Source organism: Stegostoma tigrinum, chromosome 19 (assembly GCF_030684315.1).
Source record: "Stegostoma tigrinum isolate sSteTig4 chromosome 19, sSteTig4.hap1, whole genome shotgun sequence".
Taxonomy (NCBI): Eukaryota; Metazoa; Chordata; class Chondrichthyes; order Orectolobiformes; family Stegostomatidae; genus Stegostoma; species Stegostoma tigrinum.
In genome coordinates, this window is record NC_081372.1 from 18,657,909 (window position 1) to 18,676,802 (window position 18,894).

Consider the following 18,894-nt stretch of genomic DNA (forward strand, 5'->3'; position numbering starts at 1 on the left):
TCGTGCTAATAGAAATAGCTAGCAGATATTGATGGATAATGCCGCATACTAATCTGCCCATGGGACATGGTCAAGCAAGACACTGCTGACTGAATAATGTATATGGGCTGGAGACCCCTAGACACTTCCATGTGCGGCCCTTGGTCTAGTCAGATGATGTTCAATATTCTGAAGCATCAACTGTTCATTACTTAAACAGCAAGTCATTCTTACGACATCTCTTTATTCCAACATCATCTATAGGCACCAGTAATTCACTACACATTTTGATGGCAGAACTGTGCACTTTTTCACAAGTGGACACATTTAAATGAGAAATATAGTACTGCTGAGTGATTGAAATAATAACCTGGAATATGTTATCACATTTTAACATCACACCACAGCATCCTTCAAGTGTAGAGCTGTTTAATTCATTGCCACCTCCCTTCCAGGAATGCACACGCAGTGAACAATTCTGTTTTTCTCTCTAATGGAATTTGTTTGCTTCCATTACCTCATTAATTTTCTTCATCATCATCATTTTGTGAGATCTGGTGTTTGATCAGGTTCCTCCTACCCCTTTCCCTGTTGCTGTATACTTGATTAAAGCCTGTGAGATCACTAATATTTTCCAATTCTGACAATAACTCATGGAGCTGCAGTGTTAATACTCTCTGCAGATGCTGCCTAACCTACCGATTGTTTACTGTTTTCTTAAGCTATTTTGTTTCTTTACAGCACTATCTTCCCCAGAGTATTACAGATTCAATTCCCATTTGTCCAAAGGATGGCATGATTGACAAGAAGTACAATGGACCAGCACTGTTACGAAACAGGAAATTTCACTGAGGTCAATAGTTCCTAATACAACTTAATGAGACACAAGGGATAAATTTTGAAATGAATATAGTTTAAAATGTACATCAAAGTTACTGGTGTCCAGCCATTGCCAACTTTCAGCATGCTAAGAATAAAGAGCAAGGGGACCGTAGACACTGGAAATCAGGGAAAAAAACTGAAGTGTAAAGAGCACCAGCGTTATCACTCGCTTTATCTTCAGCACATCATGTTTGATTGGAGAATTAATTTGAATGGAAATAACCCCACACACGCCTGTATCCAGTCATCAAGTCACCCTTTATTTACCATATATAGTACTTGACACTGTTCTGGCTTCCTCTGAGGCCAGCTCTCAGAGTGAGAAGAACCTCTGAGACTCCTGTTCTTATCTGTCAGCCAGACTGCCTGACTGGCCCAAGTTAACAGCCCCAATCAGGGAACTCATACTCTGTGATGGCTAACTGACTGACATCGTTACAATCAGTTCACCCACATTAATCATTTTCAATCAGAATAATAAAACAGTAAAACCAAGTATCAATGAATTTGTTATTCCACACTTCAAGGAATTCTTATCAAACAGATATTGCAAGAAACTGAACACAGTGACATGATTTCTCTGTTTTCGTCACACAATGTGTGACTGGAAGGGTACTTCACTGATCCCCAAATTGGAGCTCCCCAACACAGTCAGGCAGCAAACAAGATGTGCTACCCACACTGTGGAGACAGACTAAAAGCATTTAGAAACAGTTTTTCTGGGGCTAAAACATTTTTCCATTAGATGCGAGTGGATCTTTCTCCTGCCCCAAGCACAGACAGCACCAAGTCAATGGAAGTGCCTTTCCTGTGACAATCTGCAAGTGGCAATGTGGGGGGTATGCAGGACAGACACATGGCATGAGGAGAGCCTCTAAAGGAGTCTCCCCTTTACTCAAGAGTTGCTCTACCAGCTTCAAACCTCATCAGCTTTTAATTTAATGAAGGCCCCCAAAAGGTCCATCCATGTAGAGGTGCCCTCTTGGTCAGTGACTTGCCTCCACAGTGCCCAACAATCCCAGTGAGACTGCTAGTGCACCAGAGCTGACGCAACCCTTAACAGGTCAGTGAACACGGAAGCACAGCTGCTTCCAGAGAAATGCACCAATGGCCTTGCTTATAACAAGTGAGGGCTTGGGAACCCCGTGCAAATAGGCCTGATCTGGAAGTCATTAAGCCTGTGGTAAAATCCAGCCCCTAGTTCCTTAACTGATCCAGGTCACTGCAACTGGAAAAGTACTCAGAATTCCAACCTAAAGTTCCCTGCTGGAAGAAATGTGGATGAATTTTGGGTGCGGGAAATCAAGGCTGAAGCATGATCCACCTCTCATTGTGGCAATCTTATCCATTCCAGCTACTGACTGATAGTAGCAGACAGTGATTGATGCTCAGAGTCATACCTTGCACAGTCGGAGATTGGAGAAAACCAGAAACCTTTAGAAACAGTGGGGTCCAATTTTACAAAAAAACTTCAAGACAACACATGAAAGTCTTGAGCTACAATTAGTAATTTCAGCTAACAACACAGCTCTATGCAGAGTTCACTAATGAGCATTAATATAACACTCTAACCTATCAAAGTCACTTGCTTATCCTGTATATCATCAGGTTCCCTCCCCTAATGCTCACACCCTCAATCCCACACCCCATCTTAATGAATAACAGTCCAGTTCCCTTTTCAAGCTGCAAGCAATTTGATAGAAGGCTCAGCAATTCAGAAACATCAAGAGCATGAAAAATATAGGCATTCTCCTGATTAGCATTCTGCCACTTAACTGAACAGTCAACATTAGACAGACTGCACAATCCACTCGACCTACAAGGCACACTGCAGGAAGTCACCAATACTACCTTGACAGTATTTCTCTCAGGTCACTTCGACCACTGAGACAAATCAAATCATAAGTTCTGCTTTTTCAATCTGGCATCAGAAACCCAACACCGGGATCACTTCAGGATCCCAAACCTGTGTTCCCATCAGTGAAGCAACACCATGCTTAAATGGCAAGGCCCTTAACTGGGCCAGGTCCACACCCAATTAGTAGCTTCAGGTGCCACCAAAAGGCAGGAATATATTCTGTTGGGAGATTTTCAAAGGCAGGTGGAAGCTGTGACTGGGTTTGCCATTGTCTGAAGCAGGCATTCAGCAGCGGGAAGGGCCAGGTAACAGTCCAAATGATCATTCATCAGCGCTTCATCCACTCTATTCAAGCAACGGCAGCTTTGTGTCACACTGTTAGATCTATTCTTCTATGGCACAAGATTGCAAATCAGCAGGTCTGATCAATAATAGGTCCTGGACAGAATTCTGACAGTTGGGTGTTAATGTGCTACAGACCATGTGCTCTTCTGATTTATTTTTTACCCATAAAAATTTGATTCAGTTCCTCTCTGGCTGCTCTGTGAGCTCTTCTACGTGCTGAACAATTAGGTCGATCAGAGTCATCCAGGCCCCTGGCTCTTGACCAATGCCTCTCCTTAAAAGTTTTGTGAATCAGGGTGGTGGTGGGGTGATTTGGAAAAATGGCACACCCTCTGGGAGGGCTAGCTTCAACAATGATACACTGTCTTAAGTTTGAAAGACATCAGAACTGTGGGATTATCACCACCAAAAGGACTTCAACAACTCAAAGAAAAAAGCTCTGACACACTTTTGCCAGGCAACCAGTAACTGCCTACAGGTAACTCTAAACAAGTGGCACATTCAGGTTTTACTTTTTAAAAATGATTAACTTCCCGGGGGGGAAATAAAATCTTAGTCTTATCTCAAGCTTACTTGAGCTTCAGGAACATTCTGCTCACGTATTCAGAATTCAAGGTAAATGCATTGCTTACTTCAAACTTTAAAGATCACCCTTCCTTCCAGTCTCCTTTCTTCAAATGCAAATATTTTCACCCAGTTGAATTTATCTTCTCATGAGTTCTACAAACTTGCCAGTACTCCTGTACTTGTGCTAAAGCGCCTTAGGGCCCTGTCACATTTGTGAAAATATACTGGCCTCCCATCATCATAACCCAGATATCCTCTGGGAAAATGAGATGTTGATAACCTACAGAAAATTTAGAGAATCAGAAGTCAGCTTAATACAGTTAGGCTGAAGTTGTCCAATAAAATGTCAGGAAATTCAGAGCTTTAATTCAAGTTCCAATACATAAATTAACTTCAAACAAACAGCAAACACCAGCACAACAGTAAACGGCCACATAACATTCTTCGACAATTTGATCAATATTTCTATGACAATTGTGGTTTCCTGTATGAAGCTGAACAAACAAGTTTCTGATTTTGTACCAGTGGAATTTACAATTAATCCAGGCTTGGAGTGAAGAGCTATTTTAATTGCAGCAATGGTAAACTGACAAAGTACACAAAACAGGCATTTGAGTCATGTTTGTCACAGCGATTTTGCAAATTATGGTACCAAATAGCTGTAACAATAGTAGCACGGACTCAAGAACATAGTCTTAAAGTGCTTGCATTGAGCACCATTTAGATTTTGTTGCTTTCTTTTGGTTAACTCTGATAGGTGTCAGCTATACTTCACCTGGTAGCACCCACTTCAGAGTCAGAAGATGGTGGGGATATATTCCACGCTTGCATACAAAATTCTGTGTGATGTTCCTGTATAATACTGAGAGAATGCAGTATTCTTTCTCAGAAGAGACATCAAACAAAGCTCTTACCAATATTCATAGGTGAAATTCTAAGGCTGCATAGCTCTGTTTTGATTCACAATTCCCATAAGATGATTATGATTATATTTAAAAGCATTTCATTGCCTAGGGGAAAAAAAACTTTGGAATATCTTGAGGTTAACAAAGGTGTTATACAAATGTAAGGTTTTCTTTATGTTCAAGTTAGATTGGTCCCAAACATGTTAATGATGGAGAAAGATGATTCTCTGGACCTTACCCAAATAAAATTAGGTAGCAAACATGTAAATCATTTCCCCTTCGATCCTAGTTCTTGAATTAAAGTAGTGAAGTTACAGCATGCAAACAGATTAGAAACCTGTAAGACAGAGTGAGATAAAAAGTTTGTTTTCTGACACAGTTTAAGGTTAAAGGTGATACTGCAATACAGACACTCAAGATGCCTTCCAATTCCTGTGTATGAAAAGTAGCAGAGAGAAGCCAAAAAACGGAGAGAAAATAATCTGCTACGAAGAAGGAAAACAGAAATATTCCACAATACACAATGAATTGCTGCAGAAATTATTACTGGGGAAAAATATGTCAGTGGCAAAGCTTTCATCTTACACTGATCAGGGCAGAATGCAAGTTGATCAACTGTTCCTTGTTACACTCCCCATGGCAACATGTCTATCAATCACAGTGGATCTTTTCTCATGCAGTATAAATCGCTGTTCCCTATGAAATCTGCTCTTCTTGCTATTCCATTCTGATGAGTACAGGATGAAGTGCTTCAATCCCACATCTCTTTCAGCAACTCAAAAGTATTCCTAGACCACTGATTTCAGACTGTTAGTTTTTGTAGGTATTTACTTCTTTTTTTTGCTCAACAATCACCTTCCTTTCCTACCTCTACTGCCTCCCCCCACTCCAACATATTAATTCAAAAGTTTTGTATGACTAGATTACACACATCCTTTAAATGTATAAATCAGTTTACAGTGTTATCACCAAACCTTTCCCAGTCCTAAGATCTAGTTTGGCCCTCCTTAGGCCTTTTGTGCAACCCTGCACTGTTGGTGATACATCGCACAACTCTGAGCTCCACTCTCTACGTCACTGTCCCTTATTCCCTTTCTTCTGTACATCCCTCTCCCTTTTCTTTAAAAAAAGAGTCTCCTGAAAGCCCATCCTTTCACTGTTTTTCCTTTTGGTCAATTCTTGTGACTCTTCTATGCCTGTTGAACCATCTAGTGAATACCTTGGGATAATTATGCAACAATGGGGGAAGTAAATTTTCTGTCATTTTTCACAGAATAAGCAACACTTTAAGAGCTCATGCCGAGCATAAATGGACACTAGGTTGAAAGAATCATGCCACAGATTTAACAACTTGAATATATGCATAACCACTGAAAATGCTATTATCAATTTGGTAATATTTCATTTACAAAAGCACACCAGCATATTCCACTGAAACAAGATAAATTACCTAAAAGTTTGAAAGAGAAGTCTTTTCAAATTGACCAGGGGCTGCGAATTTAAGTTTCTAAATGGATTACTTGCTTGGTATTCAAGGAATTTATGCAATGTGTGCACTAATTATGGTCGAGGTACTTTAGTGCCAGACACCAGACACATGAAAAGGTACAGTGTAGTTAGGTTATTTTTTGCTTCTCTTCCACCAAAAGAATTGCCTTATGCCTCCGTGATGGTATAACATGCCAAACATCGAGACACCTCAATTAGAAGCCAAAGACTGTGTCACTGAAACACTGACCTATTAGGCCATTTTCTACCGCTGCAACATACAAATCATTTTGATGACATGACGAAATAGACAATTATTCCAAATTTAGCAAGGTTATGTCTAAGATTTTGTTTAAAAAGAAGATGCGTTAGAAAGGTTTGTTCTTGCTGTGGAAAATGTGGGTGGGGGGGGGGGAAGTGTGGATTGGTTGGGGTGGGAGATGAGAGGTGAAGCAAAGTGGGATTGAAGGCTTTGACATTCACAAAGCCTTTGAGATTAACTTTCCAGAACTGTCCTCGGGTTAAGGCAGCACAATAGGATCATACCACCCTCTCTCCTGTCACTCATTCCTTCTCAATTCAACTCGTTATTCAGATGCCTTCCTTACGTAGTTCAGTGGCCAGGTTCCATTCCACAATAAACAGATCATTTAATACCTCCTTTCTACACTATTGAACAAGTTGCTTTGGCATGCTGGTGCTGAAGAATCTGCTTAGAACATTGTGTGACATATTAAAAGCAGGTGAGCCAGGCTTTAGACAAAATGATATTGATGGCATATATCTCAGGTAGAAATATCCTGTGTCATCCATGGTGAAGAGGTGGTGACTGGAGCCTGAAAACTGGAAATTCTGAAACTGTTAAGCGTCAGAGGAATCACGGGTGTATGTGGGCAGAAACTGGACGAGGGGAGAAAAGACTGAGTCAGTATCCACTCTAAACTCACCGTCTCCCATAGCTACCTGGACTATACATCCTCACAACCTGCTTGTTGTAAAGACCGTATTCCATATTCCCAGTTCCTCCATCTCCGTCGCACATGTTCCGATGCGGCTGACTTCGACAAGGGAGCTTCCGAAATGTCCACCTTCTTCCTCAACCAAGGATTCCCCGTTTTCAACTGGGTCCGAACCATCTCCCGCACTTCCGTCCTCATCCCCTCTCTTCCCTCCTGCAACAACGATCTCGTGTTCCCCTCATCCTTAACTACCATCCCACCAGCATCCACATCCAGAAGATCACCAGCTGCCATTTCCACCACCTCCATTGAGATGCCACCACCAGACACATATTCCCCTCCTCTCCCTTGTCTGCCTTCCGCAGGGACCATTCCTTCGAGTCCATCCTGGTCCACACTTCCTTCATCCCCAACAAACCCTACAACGCCATGACACCTTCCTGTGCAACTGCCGATTGTGTATCCAAGGGCCCAAACATATCTTCCAGGTGAAGCAACAATTCACCTGCACTTCCCAGAATCTAGTCTACTGCATTCGCTGCTCACCATGTGGTCTCCTCTAGATTGGGGAAACAAAGCACAGACTGGGTGACAGCTTTGCAGAACATCTACATTCTGTTTGCAAAAAAAAAAGACCCTGAGCTCCCAATTGCCGGCCACTTTAACATACCACCCTGTTTCCTGTCTCTGGCTTGCTGCAATGCTCCAGTGAAGCTCAATACAAGCTGGAAGAAAACCACTTATTTTCTGCTTGGGGACCCTACAGCCCTCTGGTCTCCATACAGAGTTCAATAATTTTACAGCCTGAATTCTCTCATGTCCTAGCCCCCTAATGCACACACCAGGCCTTGTTATCACACAGCCTGCCAATACACACTACCTATTGTTAGCCACTAATATTCTCCATTAATGGCTATTCACCCTCCTAGCCAGATCATTATCCACTCCTTTATCCAACTGTTCTTCTCTCTTTTTGGGCTCTATCTCCACCTATCATTTACTCCTCACTCCCTTCCCCTACCCTATCTACTGCACACAAATCGACATTCTCCTAGCTACCATGACATCTGGCGAAGGGTCACCGGACCCGAAACGTTAACTCTTATTTCGCTTTACAGATGCTGCCACAGCTGCTGAGCGGCCTCTGCTTTTGTTTCCATTTTACAGCATCCACAGTTCTTTTGTTTTTTTTTCTTTAATAAAGACTCTGTATCACCATTTTAACAAACAGAATTCACAACTAAAGAAGACAGAGACAACAAGAACATTTTTCCTACCTGAGGCTAGAAAGGTTGGTTTGATAATTGGATAAACCACCAGGACTAAATGAGATGCATTAGAGGATACTTAGAGAAAGGAGATTATAAATTGCAGAAATTTTGGCTGTAGTCTCCTTAGGCACAGGGGTGATTATGTCAGCAGACTGGAAAATTGAAAATGTTACACTCCTCAGATCAAAAAATGACTACAAAACCCCAGCGACTTCAGGCTAGTCCATTCCACTGGAGGCAGGAAAACACTTAGAAACAATAATCCAAGACAAAAACCAGGGCATTTAAGGATGGGCAATAAATGCCAATCTCCCAGAGGCTGAGGGGTGACCTTGTAGAAATTTATAAAAATCATCAGGGACATGCATAGGGTGAATAGTCAGGTTGGCTGAAAGACAAGAAACTAGTGGTAAAATAGTTCTATTAATTTTCTTGACATGCATTAATAACCTAGCCATGTTATACGAGGCACAATGTTAAAATTTGAAGATGGCTCAAAACTTGGCCATATTATGAATTGAGAGGAGAATTCTGACAGAGTGTGGTGGAATGACCAGCAATGTGGCAGAGGAATATACTGCAGTGAAAAGTGAAGTGACAATTTGGTAGGAAAAACACAAAGACACAATATAAAGGGTGCAATTCTAAAGGGAGTGCAAGAACAGAAAGACCTAATAACGAATGCACACAAACCATTGAAGGTGGCAAGAGGGGGTTTAAGAAAAACGGTCAAGGCAACAAGGCTCTGTGGAGAGGCATAGAGCACAAAAGCATCCAAGTTATGAAGAAGATATATAAAACAATAACTCAGGCTCAACTGGAATATACTGTTGATTTCTAGGCAGTATAACGGAATGATATATAGGTTTTAAGAGAGGTTATAAAAAGATTTGAAAGAATAATTTCAGAAATGAGGGACTTCAGTTATTGGATACCTTGGGAATGTTGTTCAATCATAGCTTTTAAGAGGAAATTGGTATCGGAACAGAAAACCCTTGCAGGGCATGGAATGGGGCACTAGCCAAGTTGTTCTTGCAGGAAGATGACACAGATAGTACAGGTCAAATGGCCTCTGAGCAGTAACATGGTACAATTTCACATGCTATTGATGAATCACAGCCAATGTTTCAGGTACAGTTTGCAAGCACGGGCGATTGTAAAACTTGCCAAACAACCAATTAATCTGACATGGCCCTGCAATTCCATGATCACATTTAATCGAGGTACCAGATACAAAATATGGATGTGTTACACACAGAAAGAATGACTTGCAGTTCCGAACTAGGATGGTCTTAAAGTGAATGAAGGACTACTCTGTTGGATCAATGTAGGAAATATGCACAGCACAATTTGTAGTGCAAACACAACATGTGCATCTTTCTGAGATAATGGGAACTGCAGATATTGGAGAATTCCAAGATAATAAAATGTGAGGCTGGATGAACACAGCAGGCCAAGCAGCATCTCAGGAGCACTCCTGAGATGCTGCCTGGCCTGCTGTGTTCATCCAGCCTCACATTTTATTATGTGCATCTTTCTCATTACCGTTGGAAAATAAAATACATGTGCAGATTGTAGTTGCGAAAGTGTTAAGCTAACATAAGGCTATAACAAACTATTGTCCAAAAATGATCCACCTTCATTCTACATGGATCTTGTAAAATGCCTCTGACTCTATAAAGTAATTCCTTTTCTCATGTTTCTCAATAGATCTACAGAATTCCTCTGAATGTTACTGGGCTCCATTCTCACACAAAAAGGATTGCATAGCTGATTATAACTTGGGGTTTGGGAAATAAATTAGTCTCAGCAAAATAAAAACTTCGATATTTTTCCATTTTCCCTCTGCATAACACCAGAAAACGGTTGGAAACTTACTTAAAGTGCTCCAACAATGCCAGTTTCTGGTATCCAAATAATAAGACAATAAAATGTCCAGCATGAGTGAACTATGTAGATTCTTCAAAAAGATGGGCCAAATTAAACAAAACTACTAGCACTGGCCAAATTTACGAACTAAATAAAAGGACGCAAATGCTCCAACTTTGTTACTGGATGCATAACAGGGGTCAAAATAAGTTTTATTTTCAAAGGCTCTCTGAGATGTCTTAAGAGCTACTTTTTGATTTGTAGGGAATATTTTTGCATTCCACCAAATCTTTCATTAGGTAAGATGCTGTCAAATAGTAACACAACTGTTATGTTAATAGAGGGCATTTCCACTGTCAGAAGCAGAAATATAAGAATTCACCAATATCCTCAGTAATTAATTAACCCTCAATTAAACCAAACAGGAATGTTCCCTCCCAGTTGGGGAACTCTTCAGCGGTCAAGGACTTTCAGCCTCTGATCTTTGGGTAAGTGTCTTCCAAGGCAGCCTTTGAGATATACAATATCACAAAATCGCCAAGCAGAAACTGATAAAGTTCCATACTCATGAAGACGACCTCAGCCAAGATCTTGGGTTCATGTCACAATACAGGTGACCCTACCAGCCTGTTCTGTACCTGTAAAATCTTCTTTACTGTCCTGTTTTGACACCTGACCTTGATAAATTATCATGATCTTTCTACCTTAATTAGTTTGTACAGTTTTGGATTGTTTATGACTTTGGTTAGACCCTCAGCATGTGACTCTTGCACCTATCGTGTTATTCCAGTCAGTTGGTTTGTCTCCAGCACCAACTTATTTTTAATTTTCTGTAATTATCTTGCTGCCTCATTTAATGGGATTATAGTTCATAGCTTGTTATTCAGCTATTGACACTTTACTCACACCGTCTAACTGTTTTGATCACCAGAGACTTGTTATTCATCACTCCACTCATATCATTTATATGATCTTTTGATCTCTTTGCCTATAAATTCTGTGTCTGTGTGCTTCTCTCTCATTGCACCTGATGAAGGGGCAGACTCGGAAAGCTTGTGATTTCAAAGTAACCTATTGGACTATAACGTGGTGTCATGTGACTTCTAACATTTAAACTTCAACATTAAAGCTTAAATTCCCTAGATGTCACAGGATTTAAACCGGCGCAAGATAACAAACATAACAGCGTGTTGTGTGTATGGGTACAATTACAACATTTAAAAGGCATCTGATGGGTATATGAATAAGAAGGGTTCAAAGGGATATGGGCCAAGTGCTGGTGAATGGAACTGAGACTGGTCAGATTGGGATATCTAGTTGGCATGGATGAACTGGATTGAAGGATCTGTTTCCGTGCTGTATGGCTCCATGACTCTTCAGTTAGCAATCAAAGCTTTTTTCCAGGTAAGAGATACACATTTCATTTAAAAAGTAGATTAATTTGCAAGGAATTCAGTAAACGTGAGTTCAAGTTTTCACATCTCTTGGTTAGTCAAGTAATCCTTAATTGACAGGCTCCCCTTGGCAGCCACTGCCATTTTCCCCAATCCTCCACTCCACAGATATTGGCATCTCCCCTCCCACTGCCACCCAGTTCTTGTCTCAGGCGGCAGGCCCTTAACACCACCCATCAAGCCCCAACACATGGCCTCACCTGGCAGACTCTCACTCCCCTGACCTCCTAGTGTAGCCCAACCAACAGCTAACATAGGGAAGAAGCTGCCTGTGATTTATAGAATCACAGAATCCCTACAGCATGGTTGCAGGTCATTCAGCCCATTGAGTCCACAACGTCCCTCCAAACAGCATCTCACCCAAACCCACGTCGCCCACCTTATCTCTGTAACACAGCTCTTTTCCTATAGCTAACCTAACCATCCCTGGACACCAAGGGCAATTTAGTGTGGCCTAGCCATCTAATCTGCATATGTCTGGGCTGTGTGAGGAAAGTCATGTAGACACGGGGAGGATGTGTAAACTCCACACAGAGTTGCCTGAGGGTGGAGTCTAACCCACGTTGCTGGTGCTGTGAGGCAGCAGTGCTACCCACTGAGCCCCTGTGTCATCCAGTGTGGAGGAAAAATTCCTTTCAAAGTTTTTTAATTACATGTACAATAACAATATTTTTGACTTGTCACCTTGCCCCATCCACAATTCATTCCTCATGCATGATTTTGCCAATTATGAGCAGTAAATTCGCCTTCCCTCCCTTGCATTTTGAGTGTCGACACGCAGTGATCCTGTGGGTTACTTTTGATTATTAATACATCACTTGCCCTTTAACAAAACCTACGTGCATATTTGTAAGAAACACTAACTTTATTTACACGAGTTGAAGAATATTCCTGGTTGTGTGATCCCATTACTGCTCTAGAGCAAATGCATTAATCATTCATCAATTATATCAATAAAGCTCAACAAAAGTATCAGAGTCACATAAGAATGAAACAAGTTTGAATTTCAGACACCAACCTCAACTAGAATGGCTCCATCATTCTTAATTTTTTACTCTTTAAGTCTTGGCATTTAATGGAAGCAATGTAAAATATTAACATAGATATCACAAAATATTAACAAATGCTTAGTAAAGTCACAAGCCAGCCCAATGTGAAAATACAAAACAGTCCCTTCATTGTCACCATTGTGGGAGCGTCTTTAACATGTAGACTGCAACAGTTCGAGAAGGCTATTTCAGGGACGATGTGAAATAGGCAATAAGTGCTGACGTTGCCAATGAACCCCACATCCCATGAAACTAATAGATGACGGAAAAAAAATGCCTCTTGCCTGAATTTAATGGAAACGTCACCTAATTTTAAATGGTTTCATACCACTGAAAACAGCAGGGGATAACACGGCTTGGATGTACTAAGCGTTGAACAATGATTCTATCAATGTGGGGTTACAGGGAAAGGGGAAGGTGGGCCAGGGTGGGAAGCTCTTCAGAGATTCAGTGCAGACTTGATGGGTCAACAGACCTCTACCTGCACCTGTAAGGATTCAAAGACTGGTATATTTACATCACACAACATCATATCCAGACAAATTTCTTATATAGAACATAGAAAAATACAGCACAGAACAGGCCCTTCAGCCCACGATGTTGTGCCGACCATTGATCCTCATGTATGCACCCTCAAATTTCTGTGACCATATGCATGTCCAGCAGTCTTCTTAAATGTCCCCAATGACCTTGCTTTCACAACTGCTGCTGGCAACGCATTCCATGCTCTCTCAACTCTCTGTGTAAAGAACCCGCCTCTGACATCCCCTCTATACTTTCCTCCAACCAGCTTAAAACTATGACCCCTCGTGTTAGCCATTTCTGCCCTGGGAAATAGTCTCTGGCTATCAACTCTATCTATGCCTCTCATTATCTTGTATACCTCAGTTAGGTCCCCTCTCCTCCTCCTTTTCTCCAATGAAAAAAGTCTGAGCTCAGTCAACCTCTCTTCATAAGATAAGCCCTCCAGTCCAGGCAGCATCCTGGTAAACCTCCTCTGAACCTTCTCCAAAGCATCTACATCTTTCCTATAATAGGGCGACCAGAACTGGACCCAGTATTCCAAGTGCGGTTTAACCAAAGTTTTATAGAACTGCAACAAGATCTCACGACTCTTAAACTCAATCCCCCTGCTAATGAAAGCCAAAACACCATATGCTTTCTTAACAACCCTGTCCATTTGGGTGGCCATTTTAAGGGATCTGTGTATCTGCACACCAAGATCCCTCTGTTCCTCCACACTGCCAAGAATCCTATCCTTAATCCTGTACTCAGCTTTCAAATTCGACCTTCCAAAATGCATCGCCTCGCATTTATCCAGGTTTCCTCTCAGCCCATCTCTGCATCCTGTCAATGTCCTATTGCAGCCTACAACAGACCTCTATACTGTCAACGGCACCTCCAACCTTCGTGTCGTCTGCAAACTTGCTGACCCATCCTTCAACCCCCTCATCCAAGTCATTAATAAAAATTACAAACAGTAGAGGCCCAAGGACAATTGTAAGTCCTTTAAAATTGCAAACATTTCAAGTTTCTAAACCAGTTTCATTTGTCAATGAATGATTACTGTCATATTAACACCACTCACCAGTGACTTCCAGGCAGAATATTTTCCTTCTACTACCACTCGCTGTCTTCTGTTGGCCAGCCAATTCTGTATCCAGACAGCCAAGTTCCCCTGTATCCCATTCCTCCTGACCTTCTGAATGAGCCTACCATGGGGAACATTATCAAATGCCTTGCTGAAGTCCATATACACCACATCCACAGCTCAACCCTCCTCAACTTTTCTAGTCACATCCTCAAAGAACTTGTTACAAAGAATATTGTTACTGTTCTTCTCCCTTACTCCTAAGAATGTCAACCTTTTTCTGGACAGGTCATCTGGTCAAATCAAGGCAATCTATCAGAGGATGCTAGAAGAAAAATGTGAAACAAACACAGAACTGTACAAACTCAGTAAGTCTGGCAGCATCTGTGAAGAGGGGCGCACAAAGCTGACATTTTGAATCTGGTATGACTGTTCAGAATACGTCATCCCGCACTCTGTTCCTCTCTCCACTGATACTGACAGACCTGTTAGATTTTCCCAGCTTTTTGTTTGTCTCTGATCAAATCTTCACTCTTGATGTGTAAGCTTCAGCATTTTTAGAGGCTATTCATCTTGAAGATATTGTATCAGAGCTTGCTGATCCCTCAGGCAACATCCACACACACACACACACACACACACACACACACACAGGTAAACAAGGTAAACGTCTTAGCTAGCAGCCAGTAGCTAAAAGTGTGTAACCAAATTTCTCCTCCCTGGCTCAGAAATGCTAAGTGCCTTTAATCCGACTTCAGCTGAGATTGGCTAAGTCAACACTGGCCAGAATCAAGCCTTGGACCTTTGCTGAATATTTGGTACATTTCACCAGGTCTTATGAAGAAAGGTCTTAAGGAATTGGCAATGATATTCATTACGTTAGGACAAGGCACTGCACTTTAAATTTACCTGTCCAAGATCAAGCGTAACATTGACTTCGTTGTATTCAAGGCCACGGGAGAGAGGGGGGCTCTGCCACCAACGTTCTGTCCCATCGATGGCATTGGTGCTTGGATGTGCTTTGTTACTCTCTGCCTTGCAAATGTCACAATATTGACCCTATTAAAGAAAATAATACATTTTCAGTAAAATTGTAAGTCCTTTAAAATTGCAAACATTTCAAGTTTCTAAACCAGCTTCACTTGTCAATGAAATAATTACTGTCATATTAAACATGACATATTATACTATTAGTACTTGAATTAGTACTTCCAGTATCAACCCCAATTTGTAAATGCCAATGGTTTATGAACTGATATTCCATGGCATCACTCACTAATAATCTAAGGTCAAAAGTACAAATGTAACAGAAAGCTACCAGAACAGACCTGTGTTTCATCTTCGTATCCTCAAGAGGTCGCTACCCAGGTACTACCTTAAGAAAATCATGTAACTATTGCATCATAGATCAATTTGGAGATCATTCCTGAAGGACGTTTCTCTTTAAGTTGGTAGCTTCTGCCTTTGGGAAAAATCCAGGTTAGGAGATCCAAAAACAAGCAGGGTAGCTGGTTTCTTTTCTCTTTTTCTTAACAATTCTGATATTTCAAAATATGATAGCCAAAATATGAAGGGGCTTGGAGGGTTTGAGCTAATGGGAGGGGCTGAATGAGCTGTAGCATTTTTTTCCTTGGAGCACAGGAGGGTTAAGGGTGACTTCATAGAGGTTTATAAAATCATGAGGAGTATGGATAGGATGAATAGTCAAGATCTTTGTCCCAGGGTGGGGGCAGTCCAAAAGTAGGGGGCATATGTTTAAGGTGAGAGGCAAGGGATTTAACAAGAACCTGAGGGGTACTTTTTTTTCCATGTAGAGTGAGTGGTGTGTGTATGGAACGAGCTGCCAGAGGAAGTGGTGTGGGTGGGTACAATTATGACATTTAAGAGGCATTTGGATGAGTAAATGAATAGGAAGGGTTAAGGGGAATAATGGGCCAATTTAATATTGACAATTTTTTTTCCCCACAGCTGGTGTACTTACACTTATTCAATGATCTAGTATTAATTTGATTTTTTTTAAATCAGAAGGGGATGAGAAAGAGATTGAGAGAAAATGTACAAGAATAGATGTTGGATGACCCACCCAATGTTCATGAGTGCTCTTGCTATTTATGCATTTTCTTCTGTGATGTAATGACTAAGGGTTTTGCAGCAGAAATGATAGCAAAAGCATAATTACTCTCCTCCATTATTCCACTGAGACCGGCAGCAACCTACGGAGTATGCATATTTGCAGGATAACACAGAAATCCAGGCAGTGCTGATAATGCTTCTGTGCTCCTCTTGAGGATGTGCACTGAGCTAATCAACTGGCCTCACTGTAAAAACCTTTGAAAAGGTTACACCTCACTGAACAAAGTGTAACTGGACTTTTAACTTAACTCACCTAATTACTCACTTATTTTCACAGGCCCCGAAAAGCTCATTTTATTACTTGCAGAATGTAAGCTCTTTGAGGATAAAAGTACCAAAAGTTAATTTACTTTTATTTTAGTTTAATTTAAATTCAATTATTTAGCTTGAATGGTGTGTTAAGGTTTTAAGTCACTGGAGCAACACTGTGATGACATCATGGGTGTACACCTCACTGGGAATTAAATAGCACAGTGTGGGAGAAGATAGTTATAACAGAGAAGACTGAGTTAGAACTTAGAACATAGAACATAGAACAGTTCAGCACAGAACAGGCCCTTCAGCCCACGATGTTGTGCCAACCATTGATCCTCATGTATGCACCCTCAAATTTCTGTGATCATATGCATGTCCAGCAGTCTTCTTAAATGTCCCCAATGACCTTGCTTTCACAACTGCTGCTGGCAACGCATTCCATGCTCTCTCAACTCTCTGTGTAAAGAACCCGCCTCTGACATCCCCTCTATACTTTCCTCCAACCAGCTTAAAACTATGACCCCTCGTGTTAGCCATTTCTGCCCTTGGAAATAGTCTCTGGCTATCAACTCTATCAATGCCTCTCATTATCTTGTATACCTCAGTTTGGTCCCCTCTCCTCCTCCTTTTCTCCAATGAAAAAAGTCTGAGCTCAGTCAACCTCCCTTCATAAGATAAGCCCTCCAGTCCAGGCAGCATCCTGGTAAACCTCCTCTGAACCCTCTCCAAAGCATCCACATCTTTCCTATAATAGGGCGGCCAGAACTGGACCCAGTATTCCAAGTGCAGTCTAACCAAAGTTATATAGAGCTGCAACAAGATCTCACGACTCTTAAACTCAATCCCCCTGTTAATGAAAGCCAAAACACCATATGCTTTCTTAACAACACATGGGTGGCCATTTTAAGGGATCTATGCATCTGCACACCAAGATCCCTCTGTTCCTCCACACTGCCAAGAATCCTATCCTTAATCCTGTACTCAGCTTTCAAATTCGACCTTCCAAAATACATCACCTCGCATTTATCCAGATTGAACTCCATCTGCCACCTCTCAGCCCATCTCTGCATCCTGTCAATGTCCCGTTGCAGCCTACAACAGCCCTCTATACTGTCAACAACACCTTCAACCTTCGTGTCGTCTGCAAACTTGCTGACCCATCCTTCGCTCCCCTCATCCAAGTCATTAATAAAAATTACAAACAGTAGAGGCCCAAGGACAGAGCCCTGTGGAACATCACTCACCACTGACTTCCAGGCAGAATATTTTCCTTCTACTACCACTCGCTGTCTTCTGTTGGCCAACCAATTCTGTATCCAGACAGCTAAGTTCCCCTGTATCCCATTCCTCCTGACCTTCTGAATGAGCCTACCATGGGGAACCTTATCAAATGCCTTGAAGTTCATATACACCACATCCACAGCTCGACCCTCGTCAACTTTTCTAGTCACATCCTCAAAGAACTCAATAAGGTTTGTGAGGCATGACCTGCCCCCGTCAAAGCCGTGTTGACTGCATTTAATCAAGCCATGCTCTTCCAGATGGTCATAAATCCTATCCCTCAGAATCCTTTCTAACACCTTGCAGACGACAGACGTGAGATTTACTGGTCTGTAACTGCCGGGGATTTCCCTATTTCCTTTCTTGAAGCGAGGAATTACATTTGCCTCTCTCCAGTCTTCCGGTACGACTCCAGTGGAGAGCGAGGAATCAAAGATCGTCGCAAGTGGCGAAGCAATTGCATTTCTCGCTTCCCAAAGCAGCCGAGGACAAATCTGGTCCGGGCCTGGCGACTTGTCAATCTTAATGTTTGACAAAATTTTCAGCACATCAGCTTCCTCTACTTCTATCCGTTCCAGCATGCACACCTGCTCTTCGAAGGTTTCATTCACTACAAATTTCGTTTCTTTCGTAAAAACAGAAGCAAAAAAACTCATTTAGGGCTTTCCCTACCTCCTCATACTCCACACACAAGTTCCCTATGCTATCCCTGATCGGCCCTACTCTTTCTTTGACCATTCTGTTATTCCTCACATATGTGTAAAATGCCTTTGTGTTCTCCCTAGTCCATTCTGCCAAGCCTTTCTCGTGCCCCCTCCTGGCTCTCCTCAGACCATTTTTGAGCTCCTTCCTCGCCTGCCTGTAATCCTCTAGAGCTGAGCTGGACCCTAGCGTCCTCCACCTTATGTAAGCTACCGTCTCCTTTTGACGAGAAGCTCCACCGATCTTGTCATCCAAGGTTCCTTTATTTTACCCCTTCTCGCCTGTCTCAGAGGGACATAGTTATTC

General features: G+C 41.7%; 1 protein-coding gene across 3 annotated transcripts in view; it reads right to left on the bottom strand.

Annotated features, from left to right (window-relative positions):
• lama5 (laminin, alpha 5) overlaps positions 1 to 18,894 on the bottom strand; it is a 296,732-nt gene that overhangs the window by 270,698 nt on the left and 7,140 nt on the right. For all 3 annotated transcript variants that reach the window (XM_059652756.1, XM_059652755.1, XM_059652754.1), the window contains exon 2: positions 15,127 to 15,276. In XM_059652756.1, coding sequence (XP_059508739.1) covers positions 15,127 to 15,276 — 150 coding nt within the window. The remainder of the gene's footprint in view (positions 1 to 15,126; positions 15,277 to 18,894) is intronic.